The 24,821-nt window shown below is 39.5% G+C and overlaps 3 protein-coding genes across 5 annotated transcripts in view; 2 read left to right on the top strand and 1 right to left on the bottom strand.

The window, feature by feature from the left end:
* Nucleotides 1-7,810, bottom strand: part of FIRRM (FIGNL1 interacting regulator of recombination and mitosis) — a 49,752-nt gene extending 41,942 nt beyond the window's left edge. The window contains exons 1-3 of one of the 3 annotated variants that reach the window (XM_061160288.1): nucleotides 7,618-7,810; nucleotides 2,065-2,104; nucleotides 772-860 (exon numbers count right to left, since the gene is read on the bottom strand). In XM_061160288.1, coding sequence (XP_061016271.1) covers nucleotides 772-860; nucleotides 2,065-2,104; nucleotides 7,618-7,728 — 240 coding nt within the window. In that variant the 5' untranslated portion in view covers nucleotides 7,729-7,810. The remainder of the gene's footprint in view (nucleotides 1-771; nucleotides 861-2,064; nucleotides 2,105-7,617) is intronic. The other 2 variants (XM_061160287.1, XM_061160286.1) reach the window with 2 other exon arrangements.
* A 64-nt stretch (nucleotides 7,811-7,874) lies between these two features.
* On the top strand, nucleotides 7,875-10,288 carry METTL18 (methyltransferase 18, RPL3 N3(tau)-histidine). The gene is made up of 2 exons (XM_061160296.1): nucleotides 7,875-8,042; nucleotides 8,909-10,288. Exon 2 carries the CDS (start codon nucleotides 9,119-9,121, stop codon nucleotides 10,238-10,240), a length of 1,122 nt encoding a protein of 373 aa, XP_061016279.1. The 5' UTR covers nucleotides 7,875-8,042; nucleotides 8,909-9,118; the 3' UTR covers nucleotides 10,241-10,288.
* A 4,975-nt stretch (nucleotides 10,289-15,263) lies between these two features.
* SELE (selectin E) overlaps nucleotides 15,264-24,821 on the top strand; it is a 64,542-nt gene continuing 54,984 nt past the window's right edge. The window contains exon 1 of the mRNA XM_061160281.1: nucleotides 15,264-15,471. The gene's annotated coding sequence lies outside the window, so the exon portion shown is untranslated. The remainder of the gene's footprint in view (nucleotides 15,472-24,821) is intronic.

Here is a 24,821-nt window from a genome sequence, read left to right as displayed (position 1 = left end):
ATTGTTTCCCTTAGGCCTGTTAACACTCAACATCTCCTTTTCATCCATGTTAGCTGGACCTTTTTTTTTGGTATCAAAAAGAAATTTTAAGAATCTTTTTAGAGAACCAAGTGAATGAATAAAAGGAGTTTGATAACTATCTGCTTTAAAACTAAACTTAGAAGTCCATTCTAATAACAGATAAGTTATCACAAAAAAAAAGTTTCATTTTGTCAGCAAAGTACCTTTAGTTCTCATAATAAAAAGTAATGACTCTGCTTTTCAGAGAAAAGGTATACCTCATATATCTAAAAGACAATGCAGTGATGAATTTGATGCTTTCTCTTAATTTACTTAATTTTACCAATATTCCAGCCATTTTTATTCTAAGACTGCTTTGATAAATTTTGGTTTCATTTTTCCAGACAATGAAATTTAACAATTATTAATAAACTGTACGGAGAAGATACAAAAAGAGACTTAACTAACTTCATCATCCATCCCAATTTTCAATGATTAGCTTTAAAAGTAACTAAAAGCTTTAAAATTAACTACAAATAAAAAAAATTCAATTAGTAAAAAATCCATATTCTCCAAAAACATAAGTTGTTTATTCACCTAACAATCACACTAACATCATTATATTCTCACATGAAATCATTTTTAACTGTTTTATTTGTATTTCAAGCATGTGATACATTAAGAAATTAAGAATAAATGGCCTAAAACTGAGGCTAGATTTTAATAGCCTTGATAACATGTAGATTGATTAAGATAATAATAGTACTATACCTTTGGCAGCACTTGTGAAAAGAAAGTCTGTTCCAATGTCAGGTGGTTCATATGAGGTAAAAACATTTCCACAATAATTTTCAGAATTTCTATAAAAGAAAATAGTAACATATTTTGTAACATATTAAGTCACATCAGCTAACAAAGATTACTACCCCTTCCCAATGCAAGCATATATAAGTAATACCAACCAAAAGCCTTGAATAGTTTCAAAATGCCATAGTCTATTAGAGAAACTACTAACAATTAAATAACCTGAAATAATAGCAAAACTAAAAAAAAAAAAAAAACCAACGTATATGTCCAGTAATTGAAGATCAGTTAATGGATGAGGTACATCTACTGAATAGGATCTGCGATCATTAAAACATTTGTTAGAGATCATGTAAAACTATGATAAAATGTCCACAATACTTTAAGCTAAAATGAAGAGTTTCAAATGGTATAATTCTAATTTTAATATACATAAACATGTATACACAAAGAATAATACAGATAGGCTGGCAGGAATATACAGAATCAAGATGAGGATGTCTTATGCCAAAATCTTAAATATTTCAGATTCATAATTGTTTTATTATTCTGTTTTTCTGCATGTTAACAAATTTTCTATACTGAATGTGCATAACTCTTAACCTCAGGATTAAAAAAATAACTGTTACTTAAAAAAAAAATTAGACTCCATATGCCCATATGCAGCACATAGGTTCAAGATTGTAAGCAAATATTCCACAATCAAGTGAAATGTAAATAGAAAAGAACTCAAAATATATGGGTAAACTAGAAAGGACAGTCTTAATTCTGTACCTCTTCTAAGTAAATAAGTAAATCACATCAAGTAAGAGTAATAAAGACAGATGAAGATAAAGTCAACTTTTCCAAATAACAAATTTGTCATGCCTAAACAACCAGCTTTTTGTAACTTAGAAAGTATTTTCTGACACTACACCTACAAAGAGGTTGAAGGTTATTCAGTAGACTATAACTTATGTTTTTTATAGGTCTAATCAGCTTAACAACTAATATTTAAAATGTACATTGTGCTTATCACACGTTATCAAATAGAACACTTTTGGTATCTATGCAGACTGAAATTTAAAACTTTTTAAGTACTATAATTTGAGAGAATTGGTCATTTTAAGTAACAAAATGTTGTAACACTACATTAGATTATAAATGTTGTAACACTACAATAGAGAATAAATTTAAAGGGAATATGAAACCGTACTGAGATGTGGGAATCATGTTTTAATGACATCAAAGCAATCATACAATTAAGACAATTTTACTTACGAGTATGCTCGATCCAACTGTCAGAATGCTGATACATAGAGTAAAAAAGTTAAGGAGGATACTAGTATTATAGTATTAATATATTCAATATCACAGTAATCCAAGTCTATGCCCCGACCAGTAATGCTGAAGAAGCTGAAGTTGAATGGTTCTATGAAGACCTACAAGACCTTCTAGAATTAACACCCAGAAAAGATGTCCTTTTTATTATGGGGGACTGGAATGCAAAAGTAGGAAGTCAAGAAACACCTGGAGTAACGGGCAAATTTGGCCTTGGAGTACAGAATGAAGCAGGGCAAAGGCTAATAGAGTTCTGCCAAGAGAATGCACTGGTCATAGCAAACACCCTCTTCCCACAAAACAAGAGAAGCCTCTACACATGGACATCACCAGATGGTCAACACTGAAATCAGACTGATTATATTCTTTGCAGCCAAAGGTGGAGAAGCTCTATACAGTCAGCAAAAACAAGACTGGGAGCTGACTGTAGCTCAGATCATAACTCCTTATTACCAAATTCAGACTTTAATTGAAGAAAGTAGAAAAAACCACTAGACCATTCAGGTGACCTAAATCAAATCCCTAACGATTATACAGTGGAAGTGAGAAATAGATTTAAGGGACTAAATTTGATAGACATGAGTGCATGATGAACTACAGACAGAGGTTCATGACATTGTACAGGAGACAGGGATCAAGACCATCCCCAAGAAAAAGAAATGCAAAAAAGCAACATGGCTGTCTGAGGAGACCTTACAAATAGCTGTGAAAAGAAGAGAAGCAAAAAGCAAAGGAGAAAAGGAAAGATAATCCCATTTGAATGCAGGGTTCCAAAGAACACAAAGTAGCGATAAGAAAGCCTTTCTCAGTGATCAGTGCAAAGAAATATAGGAAAACAACAGAATGGGAAAGACTAGAGATCTCTTCAAGAAAATTAGAGACAGCAAAGGAACATTTCATGCAAAGATGGACTCAATAAAGGACAGAAATGGTATGGACCTAACAGAAGCAGAAGATACTAAGAAGAGGTGGCAAGAATACACAGAAGAACAAAAAAGATCTTCGTGACCCAGATAATCACGATGGTGTGATCACTTTCCTAGAGCCAGACATCCTGGAATGTGAAGTCAAGTGGGCTTTAGGAAGCATCACTACGAACAAAGCTAGTGGAGGTGATGGAATTCCAGTTGAGCTATTTTAAATCCTAAAAGATGATGCTGTGAAAGTGCTGCACTCAATATGCCAGCAAATTTGGAAAACTCAGCAGCGGCCACAGGACTGGAAAAGGTCAGTTTTCATTCCAATCCCTAAGAAAGGCAATGCCAAAGAATGCTCAAACTACTGCACAACTGCACTCATCTCACACCTTAGTAAAGTAATGCTCAAAACTCTCCAAGCCAGGCTTCAACAATACATGAACCGTGAACTTCCAGATGTTCAAGCTGGTTTTAGAAAAGGCAGAGAAACTAGAGATCAAATTGCCAACATCCACTGGATCACTGAAAAAGCAAGAGAGTTCCAGAAAAACATCTATTTCTGCTTTATTGACTATGCGGATCACAATAAACTGTGGAAAATTCTTCGAGAGATGGGAATACAGACCACCTGACCTGCCTCTTGAGAAATCTGTATGCAGGTCAGGAGGCAACAGTTAGAACTGGAAACAGAACAACAGACTGATTCCAAATGAGAAAAGGAGTACGTCAAGGCTGTATATTGTCACCCTGCTTATTTAACTTATATGCAAAGTACATCATGAGAAATGCCGGGCTGGATGAAACACAAGCTGGAATCAAGACTGCTGGGAGAAATGTCAATAACCTCAGATATGCAGATGACACCACCCTTATGGCAGAAAGTGAAGAGGAACTAAAGAGCCTCTTGATGAAAGTGAAAGAGGAGAGTGAAAAAATTGGCTTAAAGTTCAACATTCAGAAAACTAAGATCATGGCATCTGGTCCCATCACTTCATGGCAAATAGATGGAGAAACAGTGGAAACAGTCACATGTTTTATTTTGGGGGGCTCCAAAATCACTGCAGATGGTGACTGCAGCCATGAAATTAAAAGACTCCTTGGAAGAAAAGCTATGACCAACCTAGACAACATATTAAAAAGCAGAGACACTACTTTGCCAACAAAGGTCCATCTACTCAAAGCTATGGTTTTTCCAGTAGTCATGTATGGATGTGAGAGTTGGACTATAAAGAAAGCTGAGCGCCGAAGAACTGATGCTTTTGAACTGTGGTGTTAGAGAAGATTCTCTGAGAGTCCCTTGGACTGCAAGGAGATCCAACCAGTCCATCCTAAAGGAGATCAGTCCTGAATGTTCACTGGAAGGACTAATGTTGAAGCTGAAACTCCAAAGTTTGGCCACCTGATGCAAAGAGCTAACTCATTTGAAAACACCCTGATGCTGGAAAAGATTGAGGGCAGGAGGAGAAGGGGACGACAGAGGATGAGATGGTTAGACAGCATCACTGACTCAATGGACATGGGTTTGGGCGGACTCCGGGAGTTGCTGATGGACAGGGAGGCCTGGCGTGCTGCAGTCCATGGGGTGGCAAAGAGTTGGACATGTGAGCGACTAAACTGAAGTGAGTAAGATATTCACTACTGAGAATAGATTTTCAAAAGATCTTTCTTGAAGTTTAAGCAATGATAGTAAGAGACTAAAATTAGACTCAAATTACTGGCTTAATTTTGCTTTTAAAAAAGTAATGCTTATTAAGCTAACAAAGAATAGAATGAAAATACTTTAAGGAAGTATTTTCAAAACGCTCAAGGATAAACTTATCTCTTCAAACTATATGTAATTATGACATATTTCTGACAGATGAGAAACAGCCCATAATAATCCATGGTTTCTGGTTTCTGAAACAAATTTCTTTCCCCTTAGCACTTCTATAGTACTGTATCTACACCTGTCAGGGATCATTTTCTACCCTCTTTTCATGTTATTAGCATATCTATCTTATCACCTTATCAGACTGAAACTCTTCTGCAAATAGGAGCTTACAAATATGTGATAATAAACTATCCTATATGCACTGTAAACATCAACAGTAACCACATTATAAACTATATACTTTCAAACCATTAAGAATAATTGTTACAAAGTTTTTACTATAAAAATAATATGAATTATTAAAGCATGTGTCAATCTTAAAAATTAAAACACCACAACCCCAATACAGTAATATAAGAAGTCATTCTTCTTCTGAAATCTTACTTTGCAACTACATATCTTACAGCAGCAATCAAAATGAGGCATGGTCATTAATTCATTTTAGTTCAGGGAAGAATCTGCCTCGTGGATAAATTTTAGAAAAGGTTAAAAAAAAAAAATTTAGCCTCTTCCAAAATTTAAACTTAAGTTATGGTTATACAGACAAGCAGGCAAAGACTGAAAAATAACATGCAAAATGCAAAAGATAAAAATAATTATGTTTGGTGACAGGGCTGTGGATTTATAGAAAATTTCTTTCATTTGTTGAAAAGTGCTGTAGTAAAACCAAAAGCTGAAAAACAAAAATTATATAACGAGACTTCATGCTGTTTTAAAACGTGACAAAATTTTTTAGCCCTTCACTGAATGATTACTATGTGCCAGGAACTATTCTAAGTGCTGGAGACAATGTGGCGAAAACAAAATTCCTGCCTTTATGAACTTTACAGTGTAGTGAGGAAAAGCAAAAAGAAAACAAAGCAAACAACATAATTTCTATTAACGATCTGACTGCTCTTTAGAAAACTGAACAGAGCAATGTGATGAGTATTACTGACTGGGTTTGGGGAAACCACCTCAAACTGAGGGCTCTGAAAAGGGCTTATGTGACATTTGAGCTGAAACCTGAATAATGAGATCTACCAAAGGCTGGGAGAGCTACATGGAACATCAACAAACATGAAGATCCTAAGGCAGGTGAGCTTCATGTATCTCTAGTTAGAATGTAGTGAGCTAAGAAGGAGGACAAGGCTTCGAACATGAGGAGACTTGAAAGTAAAAGTTTAGGTTTTATTCCTAATTTGTTAAGAAGCCCTTGTGGTAAGGGGTGCTTTAAAAAGGAAATGACATGTTTTTCAATCTGAACTTTTATTGGAGAGATTATAAAAGGGCATGAGTAGAAGCAAGAGAACTATTAACTACAGCCCAGATGAGAGGTTATGGGGGCTTGGAGCAGTGGCAGGAAACGGGGATGATGGATTCAAAATACAGTCTGAGGGCAGAAATGAAAGAACTTGATTAAAGGTTCTGGCTTGTGAAACTGTTTAAGAAGCCTAGGGGTTTTGGTTCTTTCAAATTTTGAGATGAAACTTAAAATTTCATCAAAAGAACAGGTTTTGGTTCTTTTGAATTGTAAGTTTGAGATGAAAACCAGGAGGAAATGCTGACTTTTTCTTTTCTTTGGCGGGGGGGAGGGGCGGGAATAAAAATTTTTACTTTCAATTACTGAAATCCCGTATGAGCTTGAGGTGGGGAAGGAGGAACCATGTTCTTTGTTCCCCCTAAGCCTAACACCCTGCCTGCTATGTATTATGTACACTGCAAAAGTTTTTGAGAAGAATGGCTATTAGCTGCAGAAATCAAAAATCTTTTAGGACAGAAATTCCATATCGGCCCAACTAAGAAAGGCTTTTGGCACCGAAGTGCGATTTTGACATTGTCCAGGTGAATGATTTCTTTGTGACAGTAATATCTACATCTGGCTTTATCTGTAAAAAATTATTTGTGCAGTGTTCAGAATGTCTCAAGTGAGGCTCTTGTTTTTGAGTGCAGTTTTAAGTTTTCTGTGCTCAAAGCTGTTTAAAAAAAAAAAAAAAAGTTACCCTTTAACATGAGGGCCCAGGCCTCAACATTGATTGATTGTAAATGTTTTACAATCAAAAAGGGATTCAAGTACTAAATGGTCTGCACCTGAACGGAGTACCTCAAACGCAGCACATGAAAGCCAATTAGTAAACGAAGCAACTCCTCACCAGCAATACACCAAGAGGTTTGAAAACCGGACGGGAATAACATTTGAACTTGCTTAACATCTTTTACAGACCTGGCACCATGGCAGAACTACGCCTTTTAATTTGATTCTCAAAATAGTGGAGGAAGGTATTCACTTTCACCACCCATTTTAGAGATGAGCGCTCGGAGTATCTCGCTCTCCTCTACTTCATCCAGAGTCGGCTCACCTTACAGCTCAAGGATAAGTTCCTTTCTCTCCCGATCTCCACCAAGCAAAAGTAATCACAGTTAATTGCACGTACAAAGCAACCTGAAGGCCCAGAGCAGTGGAAGAAAACGCCATATCCACTGCCAAAAACCATTGTAAGAACACCCGAGAGCCCTCCCAACGCCAAAGCCAAGCGTACTTTGGCTTCAGCACCCACGGCTCTCGCTCGCCCTTCATTTCCTCGCTTACTCATCTCGCTGTCAACAGAGAGAGGAGAAGGTTGAAGCCGCATGGATCCAACAAGGCCCGAAAGCGGGTTAGATGAGATAGAAGGTTGGAGACCGGCCCCACAGCCCTCTCCAGGTGGAAATGACAATAAAGGATATAAGGAGCCGAGGCAGGACAGACGGCAATTTCCGGCGGCATAGTTCCTCCGGCCAGCTACTTATTTCTTCCAGTGGAATCGCGCTCGCCGGAACAGCGCGTTCCTGAGACATGCTTTCGCCCAGCACCAAAACTTCAAAACACTCCCGCCAGAGCCAAGCCCGGAAACTCCCACAGTCCCGGCAGGCCTTGCGAACCAAGACCATAGAGAGGAACGGCTCCGCCTTCCTTGGTGAGCCCGGGCCCCACACGACTGGGAAGAAAGCCGGGCTTGTCTGGCCTGCGGAGGACTCGATTCACTGGTGCACGTTTCCGGTCTGGCGAGTCTGGCCGGCGTTCTCCGCGAGGTGAATGGGGAGTCTGCCGGGTGGCGAGCATCTGAAAGTTTGGATCGCTGTCAACGTTGCTTTGAGACGCTGTGGGGGAGGTGAGGGCCGAGAGTCCCCAGATTTACAACCTTCCATCCCATGGGGCATTTTGGTTGCACATCTGGGGTTGGGTTTGACCCGGGCCTGCGACCAGGAATGACTGCAAGTCCCGCGGTGAAGTGGGATAGAAACAGGCGCCTTCCTACCCTCTTAATGAGTTGACCCTACTCTGTACATCTTGTGTAATGGGGCTAGAGACCCACCTGTCAGAATTGGTGTGCAGATTGAACTGATGGTATATATTAAGTGTCTAGCACAGAGAAGACCCTCTGATTAAGTTGCTTCCATTTTCTACGGGCCTGTCCACACGGTTCAGTACCCTTATTTTGTGTCAAGCTAATCTTTACTAATTACTCCAGAGTTACCTCACTCCCAGTACACTTAGAGCTGCTGATCTCGGCTAAATGTTTGTAGTTAGGTCATTTGGATGAATTTACACACATCAGCATACCTGTGCATGTTTTTAAAGGGATGCTCATTCAGCAAAATACAATCTTGAAGTCCTGTTACTTGAAACGGTAACAGACTGAAGAGATTCTGGCAGTTTAAGAAGGAAATATTATATGTTTGCGCAGGGTCATGACAATCGCTAGGCTGATCATTTTCTGCCTGAGAATTTTGGACTGTATTGTTTTTAATTGTTGTTGCTGCTGCTGCGGTTATTTTCTTCGTTTTTAGAATTTATTATCTTCAGCTTTTGAACCCTGAAGGGTGTGTGTGTTTCCAAATCTCTGTCTCCTTCTCCCTCCACAGCTTTCATAGAAAAGCTGTTGGTGGGGGAAGGTGGAATGTTTAACATTAAATTTAAATGAAATGTGTCACTTTGCTTCTTAATAACAATTTTCATTTCTTTCCTTTTCTCTAGAGCTGCACTGAAAGAAGAGCAAAGACCTCTTAAAACTCATTTGGAAATAGCTCCGAATATTTTTAACTGTATAAGCAACTAAAGAGAAATAGACTTTCAGCAAAACTAACAATAATTAATTGAGGCAGGTTTACATGTGTGTCATCAGTTCTATCCAGAAGTTGAAGAACCTTCCTTGGAGTTTAACAGTTGTGTGCATTTTATGAGAGAATGACTTTTCAATTTAATTTCACTATAGAAGACCATCTGGAAGATGAATTAACATCTCTTGCAGATGGAGCTTCGGCCCTACATTCCTCAAAAGAGTCTTCAGTCTCAGAAAGACAAAAAGGTACACATAGAGACAAAAAATGTTCCACAGAACATTCTGATTTGCTGCAGGACCATTTGTGGGAACATAAGTCAGAGGGAAATGAGGCTCCCTCTCAAGACCCAGACAGTTCATTCAGTGCAGCTAACAGTTCAAGTAACTTGGAACCACACGAGGAAAAGACCTGCTTGAGAGTTGCCAAAGAGCATGCTATGCCTAAAGATTTAAAGAAAGTGTTAGAAAATAAAGTCACAGAAACATTACCAGGTCTCCAACACGTTAACATATCCATAATGAAAACCACCTTGTTGAAAGAGAACTTCCCTGGAGAAAACATCATTTCAAAAAGCTTTTCTTCTCACTCTGACCTGATTTCAGGTGTTTATGAAGGAGGCTTGAAAATCTGGGAGTGTACCTTTGACCTCCTGGCATATTTGACAAAGGCCAAAGTGAAATTTGCTGGGAAAAAAGTGTTGGATCTTGGTTGTGGATCAGGGTTGCTGGGTATAATGGCACTCAAGGAAGGTGCCAAAGAAATTCATTTTCAAGATTATAACAGTGTGGTGATTGATGAAGTAACCTTACCTAATGTAGTGGCTAACTCCACTTTGGAAGATGAAGAAAATGATGTAAATGAACCAGATGTGAAAAGACTCAGGAGATCAACAGTAGCACAAGAGCTATGTAAATGCCGCTTCTTTTCAGGGGAGTGGTCTGAGTTTTGTAAGCTTGTACTGAGCAGTGAAAAACTCTTTGAAAAATATGATCTCATTCTTACCTCAGAAACGATTTACAATCCAGATTATTATGGTCCTTTGCACCAAACATTCCTTAGATTGTTAGATAAAAATGGACGGGTGCTTTTGGCCAGCAAAGTACATTATTTTGGTGTGGGTGGAGGTACTCATCTCTTCCAGAAGTTTGTAGAAGAAAGGAAGGTATTTGAGACTAGAACACTTGAAATAATCGATGAAGGACTAAAGAGATGCCTAATTGAAATGACTTTTAAGTACCCCAGTTAATGCCCACTGACTGTCCTAAGTGAAATAAACAGAATAACCAAAACCTTATTTTGAATTATTTCTGCTTTTCTATTATTTCTGAAATTATGATGTTTGTTTAATTTTGTTTAGCCAAATAAGAGACCAACTATATTAACAACACTTTACTTGCTAGGTGAGACTGAGAGAACAGTGTTTCTGAGCATTTGAAGAGATTTCCTAGGAAGTCATTTTGTGAGGAAGTTTTCTACTCTCCACTTTCATTCTATTTAACCTTTCTACCACCTTTGACATATAAATTTGCCATTTCTTCCTTCACGTTTGAATTTCTTCCCAGTCTTGTCTGTTCCCATGGAGTGCCTGGTCAGTCACCATGCTGTTCACTTTGAAGGCATGCATGCGTGTGTGCTTGCTAAGTTGCTTCAGTCATGTCCAACTCTTTGTGACCTCATGAACTGTAGCCTGCAAGACTCCTCTGTCCATGAGGTTCTCCAGGCAAGAATCTTGAAGTGGGATTCTACGCCCTCCAGGGGATCTTCCTGACCCAGGGATTGAACCCCCATCTCTTACCTTTCCTTCTCTGCCAGATGAGTTCTTTATAACTAGAGCCATCTGGAAAGCCCAAAGGTATACATATGCGTTACTAAATGGTTCTGAACCTAAATATTAGATCGGAGGTGTTAAGTAACTAGGAAGAAGTTTTGGGCTTTTTAAATATTCATTTATCTTGTATAATAAGAATCAGAATGCTGAGCAATTGAATTCACACTGAGATGGAAAAAATAAAGGGGAATCCTGATAGTATAAAAGTGATACAGAAAACTTACAGTGCTTGTAGCCCTTTTGTAGCGAGTAAGTAGGAGATCCTAGGGTCTTGGTAGGAGGAAAAAAAATAGGAAACAAAATTTCAGATTCTAAGGAGTAAAGATGCTTCATTCTTTTAAGTAATAGGGAAGAGAAGAAGAGATAAAGTATTTTTATTTTAATGCAAAATTTTCACACTTAACATACCTGAAATTGGAATCTACCTTACTGTTTATAACTGCAATGCTAGAGATCCAGCTTCCATCTCTGGGTCGGGAAGATCCCCTGGAAAAGGGAATGGCAATCCACTTCAATGTTCTTACCTGGAGAATTCCATGGGTAGAGGAGCCTGGCGGGCTATAGTCCTCGGGGTAACAAAGGGTGGTACACGACTGAGCGACTAACATTTCATTTTTCAACCTTACTATCTATATAACTATTGTGCAACTGGCAGTATTTTTTGTCTTTCTTGGAGGTAACTAATGGTACAACTTGGATTCAATGAAATGTGATATTCACAATGTCTGTTAATTAGGCAGTTTGTCTACTTCTTGCTGAATATTTACAATCTTACAAGGTATATATCATCGCTATTTTAATAATGATCATAATAGCTAACAGTTTTCAGCATTTACTATGTGCAGGGTAGAAGGGATTTATATACACTGACATTTAATATTCATAACAGCCCTGAATTATAATTACTGTCTCCATTTTATAGATAAGTTGAGACTCAAGAAAATTTGATCCTTATCACAGTCCTCATATTCAGAACCTGAATCTGAATTAAAATCTATTTTAAAAGGTGGTGAAGATTACTCCTCACCACCTCAGTGGTTTTAACAGTGCCTTACAATGCCAAATATTTTAGGACCCTTTTATTATTCTGAAATGAAACCCACAGTTAAGCTTATTTACATGTCATGTCCAACTCTTTGCAACCCCCTGGACTATGGCCTACCAGAGTCCTCTGCCCATGGGATTTTCCAGGCAAGAACACATGGGCTGTGTTTTATTCTCCAGAGGATATTCCCAACTCAGGGATGGAGTCTGCATCTCTTAATGTCTTCTGCTTTGGCAGGTGGATTCTTTACCACTAGTGCCACCTGGGAAGCCCAACTTATTTACATACATCATTAAAAGAATTTTTTTTTTGTAGTCATAATTTTTCCAGTAGTCAGGTATGGATGTGAGAGTTGGACTATAAAGAAAGCTGAGCGCTGAAGAACTGATGCTTTTAAACTATGGTGTTGGAGAAGACTCTTGAGAGTCCCTTGGACTGCAAGGAGATCTAACCAGTCCATCCTAAAGGAAATAAATTCTGAATATTCATTGGAAGGACTGATGCTGAAGTTGAAGCTCCCATACTTTGGCCACCTGATGCAAAGAACTGACTCATTGGTAAAGGCCCTGATGCTGGCAAAGATTGAAGGCAGGAGGAAAAGGGGGTGACAGAGGAGATGGTTGGATGGCATCACTGACTCAATGGACATGAGCTTGAGCAAGCTCTGGGAGTTGGTAATGGACAGGGAAGCCTGGTGTGCTGCAGTCCATGGGGTCACAAAGAGTCAGAGACAAGTGAGCAACTGAACTGAACTGAAACATAAACCCCTAATGCATTTATCATTTGTATATATATATATATGTGTGTGCCTATATATATGTATAAACCTATAATATGAAGAAAGTCATTTATAAACAATTTGTGTTCCCTCAGGTAAATGCACAGGTGTAGCTGCTGAGAAAATATGTAGTAGTAAAATGTTTGTACTTAGGATATGGTTACTGTCAATGTCACAGCTACAATTCCAGACCCACATACTAAATAAAGCAGAATAGCCCTGACAGCAGGTTTGGCTATATGAGGAGGTACAAAGCGTTAGAGTCCCATGACAATGGTCAGCATCAATGATTTTGAGACAAACAGGTATCTCTCAGTTCTCTGTGATGAATTAGACACCCAAAGAGGTGTCATTTAGGAGGCTTCTCCAGAAGCAGAAGAGACACCGCCCTGAACAGGGGCTCAGGGAACAGTTTCAGCCCCAAGGGAGACGGGCCTAGTGAAAACAGCAGGAGTCAAAACAGAAGCCCAGTCCTGGGAACTAGATAATCCTGGGTATTATAGATAATTCTGGAGGTGACCGCTGATCAGGAACACATCTACCTAAGATAGCTGGCAGCAAAAGAGACTGGAGATAAAATTATGCATATAAATCCAAGAGAAGGATGCATAGCATAGTACACTTTGTCATGTAAATAGTTGAATCATTTAAAGAAGCATCTATTAATATGTCAAGACAATGAGTTTTGGAGTTCAATACCTGGGTTAAAATTCAGTTTCCCCAACTAGAGAGCAGGGTTTGTAGTAGTATCTCTCTAAGAGAATTCTTTTTAAAAATAACAGTGAATATTGGGAAACTTTCAGGCAGTTTGGAGTTTTAGAGCATGAACCACCCATTCTTGTATTGGTTCCTTACAATAAATGCTGCACTTTACCACACACACACACACACACACAAAACAACCCAGCAACTTAGTTCTGAGCCTTTATCATGGCTCCTTCAACATGATTACTATGGATAAATGGAAATTATTATGTTCATGAATTCTCATAGTATTTAGTCGCCCTGTTTTCTCAATCAAATAGGAAGCCTTAAATTCACTTTTGTTAAAAATTGGGTTTGAGACTTTACAGTTTACAAATCCCAGTTCAGAACTTGGAGATATAAATAGATTTAAGAACTTTCACTGCCCAAGGCCAGCCCTCATTCTCTCCCTTCACAACGCGCCCACAACTTCACCTTCAGTTTCTAAGTTGTCTTTTTCTTTTTGAATACTTCGGCATTACAGAGCATTAATGATGAACAAGAATGCATCTTGGAAATCTGTTTCTAAAAACTCAGTCACATGCAAGTTGTATTCTGCCTTCAGTTCAGTTAAGTTCAGTCGCTCAGTCATGTCCAACTCTTTGCGACCCATGAACTGCAGCACGCCAGGCCTCCCTGTCCATCACCAACTCCTGGAATTTACTCAAACCCATGTCCATTGAGTCCGTAATGCCATCCAACCATCTCATCCTCTGTCATCCCCTTCTCCTCCTGCCCTCAATCTTTGCCAGCATCAGGGTCTTTTCAAATGAGTCAGCTCTTTGCATCAGGTGGCCAAAGTATTGGAATTTCAGCTTCAGCATCAGTCCTTCCAAGGAACACCCAGGACTGATCTCCTTTAGGATGGATTGGTTGTATCTCCTTGCAGTCCAAGAGACTCTCAAGAGTCTTCTCCAATACCACAGTTCAAAAGCATCAATTCTTTGGTGCTCAGCTTTCTTTATAGTCCAACTCTTACATCCATACATGACCACTGGAAAAACCATAGCCTTACTAGACGCACCTTTGTTGACAAAGTAAACTTCCCATTTGTCAGATTGCCTGTGCCCTTAGCTCCCTTTCCATTGCCCCACAGAGGCTCCCTGCCAGTAGCTCAGAAATTGGGGAGAGTTGGGGAGGGGGATGTCTCCCTGCAGACCCGGAGCTGACACACTGCCTTTGTCAAATGCAGTCGCCAATGGCACATGTGCTGTTCTGTCCTCAGGGGAGATGGATCAGATGGGGTCAGCTGCTCAGCTAGCGGGTACTTCTTAGCACCATCCGTAGTGTTTTATTCAGGTTTTACTAGAGCTTAATGAATAGCTATTTGAATAAAAAGAAACAACAAGAAACCTTTGTGACAACATAACCTTGATTCTTTGCTTACACTTCAGCCAGAGTTTCCTGAACTTCTCATCCTATGTTATGGTTGCACTGAATTTGCTGATATTAAATTTTTTCTTTAGGTAAAAGTGCAATTCAAAATCACCATCGTAACTTGAGTGCAGCCCAGCAGAGAACATTCTCTGTGCTATAGAAGACTCCATTTTTGCAGCTCTGGGATGTAGCTTCTAGTCATCCAGGATGGTTGGGGGAAGCCACCGTAGGTTTATCACTATTAGTCTCTCACAATTCCGATTGCTGTTTTCTTAAGGGATTAAAAGTGAACTAAGATAACCCTTAAAAGTAACTTCATCATCTATACAGGAAGTTGTCAAAGTGCTTTTTCAGGAGAAGGAATACTACTCCATTTGAAAGAAACAGTCAAAGTTACAATAATAACAAACAACTTAGTGACCTAAACATTTTTAAAGGCAGTGTGTCAGTTCCGGGTCTGCATGGAGACACCCCCATCCCCACCCTCCTCAGTTTCTGAGCTACTGGCAGGGAGCCTCTGCGGAGCAGTGGAAAAGGAGCTAAGGGCACAGGCAATCTGAAAAACGGGAAGTTTGAAGGCAGAACACAGCCAGCATGTGACTGAGTTTTTAGCAACAGGTTTCCAAGATGCATTCTTCTTCATCCTTCATGCTCCGAAATGCCAAAGCCTCCAAAAAGGACAACTCTTATCCTTTATAGAACAGGGTAAGTGGCCAAGAGGGTTATTATGATCTTTAAAAATGCAATGAAGGGGGTGCTGCCTCTGTCTTTTTCCATGGTATGTATTGATGGGATGGGAAAAGGTGGTGTGAAGGCTTGCCTTTGGCAGTGTGTAGCACAAGCCTTTGCAGTAGAATCGGATGTACTGGGTGTCATGGAACCCAAAGTGCCTTGGGCCATGCTGCTGCTAGACTGTGGTGCCTTTGTGTCAAAAAAGAAACTCTACCCTCCAGGCAGGCTTCCCAGGAGGTGTGAGTGGTAAAGAACCTGCGTGCCAATGCAGGAGACATAACAGACACAGGTTTGACCCCTGGGTCGGAAAGACCCCCTAGAGGAGGGCATGGAGACTCACTCCAGTAATTCTTGGCTGGAAAATCCCACGGACAGAGGAGCCTGGCAGGTTACAGTCCATAGTGTCACAAGGAGTTGGACAAAACTGAAGCGACTTCGCATGCCCTTCAGGCAGACTCAGCCTCAGGTTGAGAACAGAACTGGCAAGTGGAATAGGGCTGTTTTCAGTTCCATGTGCCCCTCAACACTTCTTCATGGCCCTGCGCTTTAGCCTTACAAACTTCCACAACTTTCTAACTCATTAAAGGATTGGAAAATGGGCTATAAACTGATGAACACCAAGAGAATCAGGTAACATCCACTAAATACAGGAAATGAGAAATTATCAGAGACAGTGCTTTTCTTTTCTTTTCTCTTCTTTTCTCAAGGTGATTTACAGCCTTTCTGTCAGGGGCAACCAGCACAGTTTGATGGCATTAAGGTCTTAGGGATCTAACTGTGCAGCAAGTGAACTCACAGGAAATGTCTGAACTAGGGGATGAGCTGCCGAGACAAGCATTCCCATGTGATCTCCCCCTGCACACTGGACACTGCAGCAGAGGTTGTCAACGTGAGTGATGAAGGCAGACAGTGACTGAAACCTGTCCATATCCCCCCATCCAGGATCTTAGAGGTTCTCTGGAGGGCTCAGCTGCATAGCAGCTGCACAATTCTGAAAGCCTCCTAACACAGCATGTCCAGTTAGCCATATAGCGTGAGTGTAGCTCTAGCAATTTTCTCAGCCTGCTCTAAAATTCAGCAGGTCCCCACCAGCAAGATCCAACTCCTGGTCCCAATATAATGGTCAGCAATCATTCAACCAACCTGGTCATATTTCAGATCTGAGGCTACAGAGAAATCAATGCCTCAGAACCTGCCAAGAACAAACCCACCTACTGTGAGAAAATTAGTCAAAGAGATAAATAGAAAAATGTACCATCCTCATTCAGTTAATGGAAATCTGAGGTAGAAAAGGCCAAGACTTGACAGCATTCTTTAGGTGTGTCTAAAATTTTCTAGAACTCAAAACTCTTGTAGGTCTTTGCTGTTCTAGGCTAATCATTTCTTGCTATAAACTTGACTCTGAACTTGTTTTAAATAGCCTGAAAAAGTGTTTGGGCTGGGGAGCATTTTTTAGGAAAGATTTTGTATAAAAAAGTAGAATAGGGGACTTCACTAAAGATCCAGTGGTCAAGAATCTGCCTTTCAATGCAGGGGACATGGTTGGATCCCTTTTCCGGGAACTGATATCCCACATGCCCTGGGGCAAATAAGACAGCAATGCTGCAACACTAGAATGCCCTTGCATCTTCAACCATAAAACCTGTGTGCCACAATGAAGACCCAGCACAGGGGGAAAAAAAAAAAGGTAGAATAAAGCCCTAGAAACTCAAAACAGACCAGTTAGTCACTGGCATACCACATTTTCATTAGCCTATCCCTATGCCAGTTTTTTTTTTTTTTAATCATTGCTTCCCCACCTCTGTGTTTAAAGAATCTTCAGAAGGAGCTACATTTTCAGTGATATGCTTTTCTTCCCTTAACTTTCCAGAAATTGAACTCTGCTTCATGTCTGCTTTGTTGATTTCAAGCTTCTCCAAGATTTTTACAAAAAGAACCAAAAAGAATCTCTCTACTAAGGAAAATAGCTCAGAGAAACATTTTCTCGGAAGAGTGGCAGCCAGTTCTAATGTGCTGACATTTTAGTACCTTTAATGGGGAATTGGTTCAGGCTTTTATTTTAAACATTAAATGTTTTAATGTTAAATTTATTTTAAACATTTTTCATCTTCTCAGAGTAAGAAAAATGTCTTATTCTATAAACTTCCCCCCAAATACTTCAGAAACTCTTCTGTCCTGTATCCTGTAATCTTGTAATTCAGCAGAAAGAAACATAACCTTAGAGTCAAAATCACTAGATATCTTTATGTCTTGGTAATTTTAGTTTCCTAACTTCTATTATCACCATATAAACATTTTACCCAATTCCTTAAAAATAAAGGACAAAGCCAAATGTCAGACCCTGAATGTGAATTGCCCTACCATACTTGGTCTAAAGAGTCATTTCGGTTAAATTTATTCCTAGGTATTTCATTCTTTCGGATGGAATTGTGAATGGGATTGTTATCTTAACTTCTGTTTCTGATAGTTCATTAATCTGAAAAAGGAGACAAACAAAACTCGAAGATACAGAGAACATTTTGTCAGAGGGGAAGGGGGTTAAGGTGGTGGGAGAAGTGGGTGAAAGGGATCGAGAGGTACAAACTTCCAGTTATAAACAAATCATGTAACAGACAGCAATCATGACTATAGTCAATAATATTGCATTTCAAATTTGAAAGTTCCTAAGAAAATAAATCTTATAAGTTATCTTCAGAAGAAAAAATTTGTAACCTTGTATGTTACAGATTATAACTCGACTGATTGTGACAATATAAACAAATATCAAGTCATTATGTTGCCCATCTGAAACTAAGATAATGTTGTATGTCAATTATACTTCAATTAAAAAAAAGACATCTTGGATGGGCCCACTGTTTGGTCACACATAAACATGCATGTGACATTTTGGCCTCAGGAGTATTATAGTAATGTTACCGAAAGGTGTGGGGTGTAGCTGCTCACTGCCCCAAAGTCAATAAACCAGGCCAGGTTGGTGGAAAGGAAAGTTTGCTTCATTTCAGATGCTGGCAACTGGAGGGGATGGCAGACATCTGTCCAAAGGCTGACTCCCTTACCACCCCCACTTCCCCTGACAAAGAGGAGGTGAGCGCTTTTATAGGCTGAGGGAGGGGGGCTACATGCAGGAACAGTACAGTCAGCTCTGACAGTCATCTTCAAATTGGTCATCGGTGGTCTGACCAGCACCATCTTGGTTATTTTGCTATGTTGTACCTGCATGCTTAGTTGTATCCAACTCTTTGTGACCCTATGGACTGTAGTCAGCCAGGCTCCTCTGTCCTTGGGATTTTCCAGGCAAGAATGCTGGAGCAGGTTACCATTTCCTTCTCCAGGGGATCTTCCCAACCCAGGGATCGAACCCCGTGTCTCTTGGATCTCCTGCATGGCAGGCAGATTCTTTATCCACTGAGCCATTGGGGAAGCCCCTGGTTATCTTAGGTACAATTAATCTTCAGTTCCAGGGTGGGGTTTTTTCCATTTCTTTGAGGTCAGTTCTCATAACTGGGCAGCTTACGTCATGGCTACAGCCTGGCGATCATGTAATCAACTTCTCCTGCTAGTGGGCCTTTTGGTATCTATAAGACAGCTCACAGGATGTGGTTCAGAATATTATCTATAGCCCTTGAGAAGGAACTAAAGGTCCTTGATGATGCTTATTGAGTACATTATTATTATTTGGTCTCCTTTGGCTGTTTTCCTTTGTCTGTGAATGTGCTCATTTCTCTGATTAAAATTATTTTTTGATGGAAGTTTTCCACAGACAAATGGCAGGCAGAGGACATGGGGGGAGAGTCGGGGGGAGGGTCCTGCTCCATTTCAGTCCTCCCTTTTCTTTGATGCTCCTCAATCTTGTGGAGGCCCAGAGCAAGAAAGGGAATATTACTTTGTCATAGTACCTGGACAAACATTTGAAAATTACTAGACATCTACAATGAGGATAATAATCAAAATGCATCTTTGTATTACTCTCTGAATCTATTTTTCTCAATGGTTAAAGCAAAAGTACAATATATGTTTAATAGGCCACACATAGACTGTTTTGGTTAGCCTAAAGTTCAAAGTAAATCATGTATAAGCCAGAATGATTTCCCCATACCTCAACATGTGAAAAGCTCTTTCATCATTTACCCTTTTCAATTGGAAATCTTTCCATAGAAATTGTTGATAATCAGTATATTCTTCCAGCATTGCCAGGGTGGCTCAGAAGTCTGCTCTGGGTCTATCCATGTCCCTCGGTTCTAGACCTCCTTTATGTTTATGCATCTGCCTAGTTGTCCACATTGGGGGAAGACTAATCAGGTATCATGGACAGGCTCTGAGGTATATTAATAGGGAAGCACTTTATAAGCCACGCATTTTATCATATATACCCAATTGTCACACAAACATTGGACATGTGCTTTAAGCAGTGAACTTATAGCCATCAATGCTACACATTATGAGAAGTTACACTCTGTGACAACTTTACTGGACAATTTCCCCATAATCTTAATCCTGACAATGTACAAAATTCTTTTCTCAAAGTTCCTTGTTCACAAATCTTTTACCATTTTATGGATTCAAACAAATCTGTCCTATATTTCCCCATCCAGAAACAAACAACTCTAGGACAAAATCAGTATCATTTTTCCTCAACAAAAATATTTCCATTCTTTATGAACCTTCTCTTCACTGATAACACACATATCCTACTTGCTTTATACACTGAAATGCTTCCCTGATCATTTTTATATATCACAAGTTTTAACCCTGGAAAACCTAAACAAAACCAAGAAACAAGTGATTGAAATGTTATACCAGCATTTTCTGCTTGGCAAATTCAAGAACATATTCTATAACCTTTAAAAACACACATTTTTCATATCACAATTTCTCTTAAATGTGGTACAGGGTGTGTGTTTATAAACCCAAACATTTTTAGTTTCTTTCTTGGTCTTGCAAGACAAAAGTAGATAAATTTAAATTTGTTGGATTTTTAAGCACTTATTTTTTAAGCCAATTAAATGGATCTCCTTTACAAATTAACCTCAGCAATATTATCCAAAGACAAAAACACATATTCAGACATGTAGACATTCAGACAGAGATCTCATTGTTTCATCTTTTTACATTTCATAAATTAGGCATTGTGATTAAACTTTATCAGTTCATGAATAATAGAATAGTTGAATTTACACTCTCAATGTCAAAAGGCTTCCCTTTGTTTTCCCTTGGCTTAAACTTTTACTATTTAACCCAAGGCTAGAGTCCCAGGCAAAGTGGTCTGTATTTGCATTTCAAGGACATGATAAAAGCTAACTTCAAATTTTCTCCTAGGCATATTCATTTCCTTAGTGTCTAAAAAAAAAATTGTTTTATCCAGCGAGCTTTCTCTAACTGCATATGCAAAAAGAACAAGTTTTGGAATTTCAAAAGAGTTTGATCTTAACCAATTTTCTCTGGAGTCTAAGGAATACCTATGCCATACATTGTTCAGAAAAAAATCATCTTTCTTTTTTTATAGTCATAGTTTTATAATTTTAATTTTTCTTAATGAATTGAACCTGATTTTCTCATTTTACATAGGCAACGAGAATATCAATCACACAAATAGAATACACAGTGACACATTAAACAACAGATCTGTCGTAAACCCTCTCCATTGGTGACTGGTACGGAGTCCCAAACAAACACTTCTCCAACACAAATGGTCCTCAATGGTAGTCAGACATCAGAACCAATTAGCAAAATGCCCAAATGACACTCAATGCTCACAAACGGTCTTCAAAGATAGATGGATGTCAGAACAAATTGGCAAGAATGCCCAAATAGCAGTCAGTGCTCACTAATGGTCCTCAACATCAAACACACATCAGAAGCAACTGGCAAAATGCCCAAATAGCACCTTGTGCCCCTAAACAGTCTCAACATCACACACACATCAGAACCAACTGGTGAGAAAGCCCAAATAACATTAGCACTCAGAGATGGGAAGGTTGCCTGGGTGCACACCAGTGAACTTGGGAGGGTGGGTATCTGTCCAAAGGTCAACTCCCATCCTGACAAGCAGGGGGTGAGAGCTTTTATAGGCTGAGTGAGGGGGCCACAGCAGAAACAGTACAGTCAGCTCTGACAGTCATCTTCAGATTGGTCATCAATGGTCTGACCAGTGTCATCTAGTTGCTTTAGGCACAGTTAGTCTTCAGTTCCAGGGTTGGTTTGTTTCCATGTCTTTGAAACCAATTCCCCACAGCTCAGTTGGTAAAGAATCTGCCCACAATGCAGGGGACCCCGGTTCAATTCCTGGGTTGGGAAGATCCCCTGGAGAAGGGATAGGCTACCCACTCCAGTATTCTTGGGCTTCCCTTGTGGCTCAGCTGGTAAAGAATCCACCTGCAATGTGGGAGACCTGGTTCGATCCCTGGGTAGGGAAGATCCCCTGGAGAAGGGAAAGGCTACCCACTCCAGTATTCTGGCCTGGAGAATTCCATGGACTGTATAGTCCATAGGGTCACAAAGAGTTGGACACGACCAAATGACTTTTACTTTCACATTTTCACTCATAACTGTGGCAGCCTACAACATGGCTACAGCCTGGTCTTCATGTAATCAACTTCTCCATCTGATGGGCCTTTCAGTGTCTATAAGACTGCTGACAGGATATGGCTCAGAATATTATGTATAGCCCTTGAGAAGGAACTAAAGTTCTTTGATTATACTTAATGAGTACTTATTATTTGGTCTCCTGTGACTGTTTCCCTTTGTTTGTGAATGTGCTCATTTCTCTGACTAAACTTCTTCTTTGACTAAAGTTTTCCACAGACAAAGGACAGGCAGAGGACATGGGGGAAGGACTATAGGGTCCTGCTCTGTTTCAGTAATAGGAAGAATTGAGCCCCTTCTTGGTGCCAGTTCCTTCATGGTTAGTTTTGTCCAATAGTTGAAAATCAAATAGAATTCTGTTTTATTCTAATGCAGATTCATTCTCATGCCAACAAGAATTCATCAAGCACTTACTGTTATATAGAAAAGACCATTTCTATCTTTAATAATTTCTGTTAAAGACATGTAATATTTGCAATAAAAGTTTCTCTTCAGTTCTCTGGTAACCAAACACTTCCAGGTATACTCCATTTCTTCGGGATCTTTCCAGAAGTGGTGCAAAGAATAAACAAGTCCCCAAGTATATTTAACTTCTGTGTGCCCCCTTTACTGTGACTTGTGTATTTCCTTTGTTAATCAAGAGACTTAGTCAAATTTAATTTATGAAAGGTCAGAGATTAACAAACAGGAAACAGAACGATAGATAACTGACAGGATTCAAGCCTCAGAAGAAGAGAGATGTATGAAAGCAAAACAAACACCCCAAACTGGGAAAGTATGAAGGAAAAGTCAGAAATGAAGAATGATAGAAATGAGTACTTGCGCGCTTAGTAGCTCAGTTGGATCTGACTCTTTGGTGGAACTGTAGCCGGCCAGGCTCCTCTGTTCGTGGGATTCTCCATGCCAGAACTGGAGTGGGTAGCCATTCCCTTCTCCAGGATATCTTCCTGACCCATGGATCGAATCCCAGTCTACTGCATTGCATGTGTATTCCTTACCATCTAAACCACCAGGGAAGCCCATAGAGAGATATATATGGAGTTATATCAACTAAAATGTAGGAAACCAGAAAGAGTTTGGGGAAAGTTAAGATGGTGGAACCCAAGGAAAAAGACCAATCAGGAAGTCAAGAGACTTCCTGGAATTTGCACAATAGCTGATCTTTTAGGTAGAACGCTTTACTGCCTGAGCTACCGGAGAAGCCTAATAGCTGAACTTTTTTTTTTTTTTTTAATAGCTGAACTTTTAAACAAGTGACTAGAGGTGGGATTCCTGGTAACTCACAGCAGAAAAGACAATGAAGGAACAAAGTCACGTGATAATGGTAAGAGGCCAAGGAAAAGCATTTTATGGCAGCCCCGAGTGACCTGGCAATACCCCTAGCATTTCATCCCCATTGGAGATTTGGTTTTACAGGACAATATTGCTGAGCTTCAAACCTAGAATGACCACACATCCCAGTGGCCCTGACACAGTCCTAGGTCCACACCCACTGCCCCAGGGTCTTATCTGGTTTAACATTCTAGCATTCTCAAACTCTCCTGATTTGAATGATAATGATATGGTCATTTATACCAATCCTGTAGCACTGTCCTTAATCTTATAATTTTGTGGAGTAAGTCACAATGGAAAAAACCACTCAATAAATCAGTATTAACTTCCAAATTCAGTCTTTTAAAAAACCTACACCCAGGAATCAAGAAAAATTCTCCTCTTCTTATCATATGTCAGACACTGAGCTTGACAATGGAATATAAAGATAAAGTAATATGTTCTGTGTTTTAGGGAGCTTCCAGTGTGGGGTGGAAATAGTAACACAACTAGTGAACTGCTTACATCACACACACTGTTCAGGTTTCTTTTCCTTTTTTCTTTTAGAAAATTGTATTAGAGTATAGTTAATTTACTATGTTGTGTTAGTTTCCACTGTACATCAAAGTGAATCAGTTATACATATACATATATTCAGTTTTTTTAAGATTCCTTTGCATATAGGCCACTGTGAAGGTTTCTGATAGAGTTTCTTTTTGAGTTCTAGAGTAAGACCATATGCCCGTAATGGCATATATTAGGGAGAAAGTGGATAGAAACGAGAATAGGTGGGTATTTTCTAATGTTAATCACCTGATGGTGACCTGGTAATTTTTCAGACAGAAACAGAAGTCAGAAGATGGGTCACAGAGTTAGGAAATCCTGCCTTCCTTATTTTTACTTTTAATTTCAAAATTGAGACAGTCTTATAGGGACAGATAGCCTCTTCCAAGTGGAGGCAAGATATGGGGGACCATAGGCTAAAGGTGAGAAACCTAGATCTTAGAAGGGGATTGTTGGGTGAGTACTACCTCCCTTCCTAATTAGAGTCTCCTCATTGCCAGTCCTAAAGGCTAGGGGTTTTATTTTATTAGAGGAAGTTACCAGTTTCCTTACATAAACGTGTAAGCAAACCATTAACTTGCAACAGGAGAATAGCAATAATGGTAGACACCGTTGACCCAGCGCTAACACAGAGGAGAAATTCCTTTGAGCCAGTGAGGAAAGACTTCTCAGAAGGATAACACTTGTTATCAGACTCAAATGTAAGTAGATTTTTATCAGATTGTGAGAGGAGTGGGGTTGGAGAGGCAAAAGGACTGTGAAAAAGAACTGAAAGCTGAGAGTATGTTAATTCATTGACTTATTGATTATTTATTGAGCACCTACTATCTGTCAGGCACATTACTAGGTGCTGCAGAGTGAGGGTG

The sequence above is a fragment of the Dama dama genome, chromosome 14, assembly GCF_033118175.1.
Source record: "Dama dama isolate Ldn47 chromosome 14, ASM3311817v1, whole genome shotgun sequence".
Taxonomy (NCBI): Eukaryota; Metazoa; Chordata; class Mammalia; order Artiodactyla; family Cervidae; genus Dama; species Dama dama.
The sequence above is the reverse complement of the archived record's forward strand: the minus strand, read 5'-3'. Positions and strand labels throughout refer to the sequence as shown.